Source organism: Acipenser ruthenus, chromosome 1 (genome assembly GCF_902713425.1).
Source record: "Acipenser ruthenus chromosome 1, fAciRut3.2 maternal haplotype, whole genome shotgun sequence".
Lineage (NCBI taxonomy): Eukaryota > Metazoa > Chordata > Actinopteri > Acipenseriformes > Acipenseridae > Acipenser > Acipenser ruthenus.
In genome coordinates this window covers 10,694,102-10,704,013 of record NC_081189.1, presented here as the reverse complement: position 1 = coordinate 10,704,013, position 9,912 = coordinate 10,694,102, and the positions used below count along the sequence as shown (strand labels likewise).

The following is a 9,912-nucleotide window of genomic DNA, read 5'->3' as shown; positions in this document are numbered from 1 at the left end:
AATGGGAGAACCCAAGTTGGCTTCTGCTGAATTAGACCAATACCAGCATTAAGAGTTACGAGGGTAGGTTGAGGATAACCTACAAAACAGAAGAGCTAGCTTTCCAAACCCAGTAGAGACGCCAGGACCACAGGACACATTTGGAAGTTGAAATAAATAGAGGGTAGAAGGCGCTGTTCAGCAGGGAACACATGGCTGTTTGGAATGGGGTGCCAAGCTGTGCTGTCGTTGCTGCTTGTTGATTCACTGGGATCCCACTGGAGGATTATTTTGTTCAATTAAACAGCACTTGCATTGAGAAATAGTCGTGTATTTAAATGACTTGCTGAAAAAAATGAAAACGGGGCTCATTTTTGTAGTAAAATGTCTTTGTGAATGTGTCGCACTGTGTTTTGCCATGTTGATAAGCTCAAGATCAGGATGCCACGCACATGAAAACAATGAGCCTCAGATGGAGTAAGCAGCTTTCATTGAGAGGAGTCATTTAGAAATGAAGAAGTGGGCGAGTCACACAGCAGAGAATGTAAACAGGAAAGAGCAGAGGATTAAGATTCCGTGCGTGAACATATCGGCAAAGCTGTCACTTGTTAAAGATGGGGAAAAAAATCCTTCCTGGAACAATAAACAAAACAAAAAAAGCAAATTCCATGCATTCTGCTTGGTATAATCATCGGTGATACACAATGAACAACAGAAACAAAAAGAACAATAACTTACAGTACAATTAACCCCATGTGTGTAATGCACTGGATGGAAGGAGTCTTTTTGTTTTTCATTTACACAATACATTTTCTAAGCAAGTACCCCTGTATTCTTTTCAGGTTCTGTCCCCAGGGCAACCCCACACTTTAACCCTTTCAGTGCTGAATTATTCTTGTTGAGCTGAAGAAGGGACTCCTTTATTGAGTGTATTGGAAACAGAACCATTTGTTTTACATGTATTTATGCACTAGTGTAGCCCACCTGGTAGGACCAAGGCTAGGAATTGTGCTTTATCAGCATTGCTGCATACAATGATCTGATCCACACCGGCCACAGCGAGTTAGAAATGTCAATCTTAACTATGGAACCTCCTCTCATTATAAATTCCTGTCAATCAACTGGCTGAACTGTCTAGAATGTACATCTCTAATATTGTGCACGTTAGTGCGAGTGTTAAAACCTGACTAAGAGACTAAGGCTGAAACAGTTAGGGGAATTAGAGACATGGGGAAGCAGCGTGGGCTTTTGGGCAGTCTGGGTGGGAGAGAGCTGTGAAACGGAGGTCTGACGCTTTGCTGCCCGCAGGTGATGAAGACAAAGAGGATCTCAAGATGGAAGAAATATTTAGAATTCAAGTTACAGTTTGTTAACTTAATAATGGCCTACCTGTGAATCGGCCCTTCGTCAATTGTACTGTACTGCGCTGCAATCTCAATTGTGAGTAAGTGCTGTGAGCAGGCCCACACCACTCGCTGATACAGTTAGTGACAGAAAACGAAATACATTGTAAACTGCAACACAGACTCTCCATTATCCAGGAGCATCCTATTATTGTGACAATGAGCCCGATGGACTCAACGATGTGAAGCCGCTTTTCACGCCATCATTGAGCGACTGATCAGTGCACCAGTCCTTGCTTTCATTGATCCCCAGAAACTATAAATCCTTCATGTGGATGCCAGCTTGGATGGGTTAGGTGTGGGTCTGTACCAGGAGTTTCCTGAGGGATGCAGACCAGTGGCCTATGCTAGTCATGGCCTTTCACTCACAGAGAAGCGATACAAGCTCTTTTTTGGGGCTCACATGGACTGTGGTCGATAAGTGACATGATTATTTGTATGGAGCAAACTTTGTTGTGAGAACTGACAACACCCCACTCACTGACATTAAGACAACAGCCAGACTGGATGCTACTACCCTAAGACTTTCAACTTAAGTACTGCCCCGGGCACACAAATATTGATGCTGATGTCCTGTCAAGACGCCCACACTCATGCACAGTGGAAGAGAGTGAGTGGGAGGACGGGCCCTCTCGGAGTGAGAGCTACCAGCCAGTGCTGTGGTGGACTTTTCTCCCTTTGGATCTAGAGGAGCTGCACACCAGTTAGGTGTTTCACCAAATGGGATCTCTCTCCACAGCCCCAGTTCAGTCAAAAGGACATTCACACAGCCCAGAGGAACGATCCCCTCTCCAAATGGGATCTCTCTCCACTGCCCCAGTTCAGTCAAAAGGACATTCACACAGCCCAGAGGAACGATCCCCTCTCCAAATGGGATCTCTCTCCACTGCCCCAGTTCAGTCAAAAGGACATTCACAAAGCCCAGAGGAACGATCCCCTCTCCAAATGGGATCTCTCTCCACTGCCCCAGTTCAGTCAAAAGGACATTCACACAGCCCAGAGGAACGATCCCCTCTCCAAATGGGATCTCTCTCCACTGCCCCAGTTCAGTCAAAAGGACATTCACACAGCCCAGAGGAACGATCCCCTCTCCAAATGGGATCTCTCTCCACTGCCCCAGTTCAGTCAAAAGGACATTCACACAGCCCAGAGGAACGATCCCCTCTCCAAATGGGATCTCTCTCCACTGCCCCAGTTCAGTCAAAAGGACATTCACACAGCCCAGAGGAACAATCCCCTCTCCAAATGGGATCTCTCTCCACTGCCCCAGTTCAGTCAAAAGGACATTCACACAGCCCAGAGGAACGATCCCCTCTCCAAATGGGATCTCTCTACACTGCCCCAGTTCAGTCAAAAGGACATTCACACAGCCCAGAGGAACGATCCCCTCTCCAAATGGGATCTCTCTCCACTGCCCCAGTTCAGTCAAAAGGACATTCACACAGCCCAGAGGAACGATCCCCTCTCCAAAGTTATTGCTGCGGTGGCGGCTGGAAGAAAGCCTGTTCCAGTCAAAGGTGCTCCCTTGGAAGAAGTAATATTGTGGAAGGCGTGGGACTCACTGACTTTGAAGGATGGCATGTTGTATCGCGTCCCGAAGACCAATATGCCTTTTGATCGTCAACAGCTTGTGTTACCTCTAGTGAATATAAACAGCTGGCTATGGAGGTCCCTACATAACAACACTTGGGGAGTGAGCAAATTCAAGATCTTGCCCCTGCCTGATTCTATTGGCCACAGATGGCCGCTAACATTGAGTGCCACTTTAAATCCTGTGTACAGCTGAAAACAATGCCTAAATGGTCCATTGACCAATAGCAGGGCTGAAGCACCACTGGAGCTAGTCTGTATTGATTTGGTGAGCTTGGAAAATGACTCCCGGAACATCAGCAACATTTTATTAGTTATAGACCACCTTACTCGTTACCCGGCTTACACGGCGAAGGATCAATAAGCAACTACTGTAGCAAAAATCTTATGGAAATGATTCTTTGTCCATTATGGCTTGCCTCAGAGGATCCAGCAGGACCAAGGAAGAGATTTTGAGCGCAGACTGCTGAAGGAATTGCTGATTATCGCTGGTATCAGGAAGTCTCAGACAAGTCTTTACGCCTACCTGTGAATCGGCCCTTCAGCAATTCAACTGTACTGCGCTGCAATACCTGTTCCGGTCTGGATCGGATCCCTTGCTGATTGAAGTTGACAGCCTCAACTCCAGAGCGGGGACTGGCTTGTGAGTAGCTGCTGTGAGCAGGCCCCCAACACTTGCTGATATAGTAGTGACAGAAAGCAAAATACATAGTACACCAGAACACAAACTCTGCATTATCTGGTGACGTCGGGACTTTATAGAGTTTACACAGCTCATATTATTTTTTCACTTTCATTGCTTTTCGGAGAGATGTTTTTTCTTTGAGTTAAATAATGTGTTTAAATCAGAGTGTATATGAAGAAAGCAGCACAAACCTGAATTTAATCCATGTTTTGGATGTGATATTACCGAGTTACTGGAGCAACCCAACCACGTTTCTTTTGCCGAATGCAAGTGTGTTTTCAACATCGCCATTGACGCCATTGTTGGGAGGAGAGTAAAAGCCCTTGAAGGTTTGTTATTGCGCTCATTTGTGGTCTTTTGCTGCCATCTAGTGGTCAAAACCAAGAAATGTTCAGGAGAGATTTTATATGATAAACCTCAAGCATTTAATTTGATAAACCTACTATTGAGACTTTAATTTTGTTACCAGCTTCAGTTGTTCTTTATAACTGAGGGGGGAAAAGGAACCTTGTTATTTCTGATAATGTACATGTTTATTTCAAGAAAGAAGACATTCCTTTAAAAGACATTTAATTTTTTAAGTGACCGACATTTATATATATATGAATATAACCTATGTGTTGCATCCCATTGTATTGAGAGAGTTTAGTAATTAAGGGGAAACTTTACGAATTATTATTTTCATGTTTATTATAACCTTTAACCTTTTTTTCTTTTCTCCTGTCTCCCTACAATTGTAAATAGCATTATTATTATTATTATTATTATTATTATTATTATTAATATAATTATTATTATTATTATTATTATTATCTGCACCGGAAAGTGTTTGTTGACTGGACGCTCCCAAGAGGTTGAAAAAGCATTGTATGTGTGTATCTGAACCACAGTGTACGCTGATAGCATTCTGTAACGTACAATTCCTCGCTGTTTCTTTACCCTAACCTTGCTAGGCAGGTTCAGCGGAGTGGAAGCATTGCTATTTTGTTCTTGTTGTTTGTATGGTTTGGTTCCACAAGGCTATATTCTTAAATCTTATAGGACAGAGGGACATACACCACACTTACCCTGCAGATTAACTATAGTGTTGGGGTGCCCGTGCTGGCGTGATTTCAGATACTGGGGCCTGTTTCACAAAAGAGATTTGCGACGATTCACAATCGCCAGCACCTTGCAAATAAAACATTGTGTTTCATAAAACTTTCACAGGCTGGGACATCGCCGATTTCCACCAGAAACCTGATCCTATTAGAACATATGATGGCTACTAGTCAGAACTACCAGTCAAATCCTCCTGATGCACATACAGACTCAGAATTCATATCAAAACTACCAGTCAAATCCTCCTGATGCACATACAGACTCAGAATTCATATTAAAACTACCAGTCAAATCCTCTTGATGCACATAGAGACTCAGAATTAATATCAAAACTACCAGTCAAGTCCTCTTGATACAAATACAGTCATTCCATACTCTGGGAGTACAAACGGCAGTTTCATTTGGGCAAAATGTGATATTTGCTTTGCCAGCAGAGATATTGGGAGACAGTGTGTAAGATAATAATAATACTAATGATAATAATAATAATAATAATAATAATAATAATAATAATAATAATAATAATAATAATAATAATAATAATAATAATAATGCATTTTATTAAAAAGTTGTGTAACTTAACTATTTTCATTATTGCTTACACAGATGGATAACAGAAGACGTGTTTCTTACGCTGGGTTAAAGGCAGCAGGAAGAACTTCTGTCTGCTTTTCTTTTTTTTTCTTTTTTTGCTCTCAATACCAGCAACAGCTACTTAACCAATTATATTTAGACCATTTTTACACAAGCAACGACTTGTGCAGTGCTTTATGAAACGCACGCAACAACGTCCTCACAACCACGTCACAACCACATCACAACCACATCGCAACCTTATCACAATCACATCACAATCTCATCGCAACCACATCACAACCACATCACAGCCACATCACAACTACATCACAACCACATCACAACCACATCGCAACCTCATCGCAACCTTATCACAACCACATCACAATCTCATCGCAACCTCATCACAACCACATCACAACCACATCACAATCTCATCACACATCACAACCACATCGCAACCACATCGGAACCACATCGCAACCTCATCACAACCACATCACAACCACATCACAACCACATCACAACCACATCACAACCTCATCACAACCACGTCACAACCACATCACAACCACATCGCAACCTTATCACAATCACATCACAATCTCATCGCAATCTCATCGCAACCACATCACAACCACATCACAGCCACATCACAACCACATCACAACCACATCGCAACCTCATCGCAACCTTATCACAACCACATCACAATCTCATCGCAACCTCATCACAACCACATCACAACCACATCGCAACCACATCACAACCACATCACAATCTCATCACACATCACAACCACATCGCAACCACATCGGAACCACATCGCAACCTCATCACAACCACATCACAACCACATCACAACCACATCACAACCACATCACAACCTCATCACAACCACATCACAACCACATCACAACCACATCACAACCTCATCACAACCACATCACAACCTCATCACAACCACATCGCAACCTCATCACAACCACATCGCAACCTCATCACAACCACATCGCAACCACATTGCAACCTCATCACAACCACATCGCAACCTCATCACAACCACATCACAACCACATCACAATCTCATCACAACCTCATCACAACCACATCACAACCTCATCACAACCACATCGCAACCTCATCACAACCACATCGCAACCACATTGCAACCTCATCACAACCACATCACAACCTCATGACAACCTCATCGCAACCACATCGCAACCTCATCACAACCACATCACAACCACATCACAACCACATCACAACCTCATCACAACCACATCACAACCTCATCACAACCACATCGCAACCTCATCACAACCACATCGCAACCACATTGCAACCTCATCACAACCACATCAACCACATCACAACCACATCACAACCACATCACAACCTCATCACAACCACATCACAACCACATCACAACCTCATCACAACCACATCACAACCACATCGCAACCACATTGCAACCTCATCACAACCACATCGCAACCACATTGCAACCTCATCACAACCACATCACAACCACATCGCAACCTCATCACAACCACATCACAACCTGTAGTCTGCTTCTCAATAGCCTGCTTCTCATTGTATTCCTTGTTCACTTTCAGCTCTGCACTGCACTTGCACAGGAACCCTATTTTAAGCTGATGTTGTCCAGGACAATGCTGAATTACTCTCAGACATGCACGTGTTACTGCTATCTGACACACAAGGCCTCGGCAGTAAATAACTGACACTGCTGTTGCCAGATACCAGATTGTCTTTATCTTTTCTGAACATCCTGTCTCAGTTTGCAAGGCCAGTCTTTGTGCACCTGGACATTTCCATATCGCCCATTAAGTGCCATTGTCCTCATATTTTTGTAATTTTTTGGAACATTTGTATCTTTAACCATATTGTTCTGATAACTTAGTCTAATTTTGTTACCCGCAAAAGTTATGTCTAAATGTAATGTATCAAATGATATTAATCCAGCTTGTGTTGTGATATTTTAAAAGTAAAATTAATTTGGTACTTAATGGGTTAATGTTGCTGGTGTTTTCACCCAGGGGTGATTTACTGACCACCTTCTTACTGAAAACAAAACAAACTAAATGTTTATAGAGAGAGATCTGCAAACGCAGCTTCATAAATGTTAGGGTGACGGTATTAATATGCTTAGATCCATTAAAATAAACCCCATCCAGTGTTGAGGAGTGTCTTTCACTTAATTTTGGCTTGTTGGGGTCCTTTTCAATGGAAACCTCTGCTGTACACAGGCTTTGTGCCAGTGTTTTAAATACATTAACACACATACTGTACATACAACACTGTACAGTGTGTGTTCCTGTCTGCCATCACTATCTACTGAAACCTGAAACGATAAGTTCTGTAATAGCGATTCCTTCTGTGAGATCTTGATGAATCATAGACAGACAGATAGATAGATAGACAGATAGATAGATTGATAGATCTATTGTTTATATATACAGTGCCTTGCAAGAGTATTCAGACCCCTGACCAATTCTCTCATATTACTGAATTACAAATGGTACATTGAAATTTTGTTCTGTTTGATATTTTATTTTAAAACACTGAAACTCAAAATCAATTATTGTAAGGTGACATTGGTTTTATGTTTGGAAATATTTTTAAGAAAAATAAAAAACTGAAATATCTTGCTTGCATAAGTATTCAACCTCCACACAATAATATTTGGTAGAGCCACCTTTCGCTGCAATAACAGCTTTAAGTCTTTTGGGGTAAGTATGTACCAGCTTTGCACACAGTGTCGGAGTGATTTTGGCCCATTCTTGGCAGATTTGCTCCAGGTTGTTCAGGCTGGTTGGACGAAGCTTTTGGACCGCATTTTTCAAATAGTGCCACAGATTCTCAATGGGATTGAGATCAGGACTTTGACTGGGCCACTGTAGGACATTCACCTTTTTGTTCTTGAGCCACTCCAATGTTGCTTTGGCCTTGTGCTTGGGATCATTGTCCTGTTGAATGGTGAATTTCCTCCCAAGCTTCAGTTTTTTAGCAGACTGAAGCAGGTTCTCTTGCAGTATTTCCCTGTATTTTGCTCCATCCATTCTTCAATTTTAACAAGATGCCCAGTCCCTGCTGATGAGAAGCATCCCCACAGCTTGATGCTGCCACCACCATACTTCACTGTAGGGATGGTGTGTCTTGAGGCACACATAGCGCTTTGAGTTTTGGCCAAAAACCTTTATCTTGGTCTCATCTGACCACAAAACCTTTTCCCACATCGCAGCTGGGTCACACTCATGCTTTCTGGCAAACTCCAGACGTGCTTTCAGATGGTACTTTTTGAGTAACAGCTTCTTTCTTGCCACCCTCCCATACAGGCCAGTATTATGCAGAGCTCTTGATATGGTTGACTGGTGCACCATTACTCCACTCCCAGCCACTGAACTCTGTAGCTCCTTCAAAGTGATTGTTGGCCTCTCTGTGGCTTCTCTCACAAGTCTCCTTCTTGTTTGAGCGCTGAGTTTTGAGGGACGGCCTTTTCTTGGCAGTGCCTGGGTGGTATGATGCAGCTTCCACTTCCTGATTATTGATCCAACTGTGCTCACTGGGATATCCAAACACTTGGATATTATTTTGTACCCTTTCCCTAATCTATGCATTTGTATTACTTTATCTCTAACTTCTGTAGAATGCTCTTTGGTCTTCATTTTCTTTCAGATTCACAGCCTGACCAATGATCCTTCAACAGTGGGGTTTTTTATCCAGAAAATGTGACAGCAACTTTAATGTTTCACAGGTGGAGGCCAAAGGTAAGGTAATTGTGTCCTCGTTAGGGCAATTTCTTTCATCAGTGTAAACTGGGAGCTTCCACAGCACAAGGGTTGAATACTTATGCAAGCAAGATATTTCAGTTTTTTAAATTTCAATGTACCATTTGTAATTCAGTAATATGAGAGAATTGGTCAGGGGTCTGAATACTTTTGCAAGGCACTGTATATATATATATATATATATATATATATATATATATATATATATATATATATATAAACAATAGATCTATCAATCTATCTATCTGTCTATCTATCTATCTGTCTGTCTATGATTCATCAAGATCTCACAGAAGGAATCACTATTACAGAACTTATCATTTCAGGTTTCAGTAATATGAGAGAATTGGTCAGGGGTCTGAATACTTTTGCAAGGCACTGTATATGAAAACAAACATGGCATTGCTACTATCATGCTGTGTTGTGCCTGGTTCATCATTGCTGCCAGAGTCATTAACTGCGTTTCCAATGACCATGTTGGTAAGTCACTGATGCATTGTGTTTTGCTGCAGCTAAATGTTGTTCATTCTGTCGTATGCATTGATTCAGTACAAGGCGACACGGTTTAAGGTCTCACTGGGTTAATCTTGAAGCGACGTCCTGTGCTGTTGTTGGCACGAGGTTGACTTTTCCATCTGGATTGAAATCAATATCACTTCATCTATAACTTAGTAAGCACTGCCTTGCAGACAGATGAGCCGTCCACAGGATCAAACCTAGAAAAGTTTATTAAAGGATGATCCTGTCTGCATCTGTAAAAAGA

The 9,912-nt window shown here is 42.2% G+C and overlaps 1 protein-coding gene across 1 annotated transcript; it reads left to right on the top strand.

Moving 5' to 3' along the window:
• The first annotated feature begins 1,118 nt into the window (after nucleotides 1–1,118).
• LOC131740201 (uncharacterized) lies at nucleotides 1,119–6,518 on the top strand. Its single transcript, XM_059035670.1, has 3 exons — nucleotides 1,119–1,142; nucleotides 2,071–3,986; nucleotides 5,365–6,518. The coding sequence occupies exons 1-2, from the start codon at nucleotides 1,119–1,121 to the stop codon at nucleotides 3,166–3,168; spliced, it is 1,122 nt and encodes a 373-aa protein (XP_058891653.1). The 3' UTR covers nucleotides 3,169–3,986; nucleotides 5,365–6,518.
• Nucleotides 6,519–9,912: the final 3,394 nt, after the last annotated feature.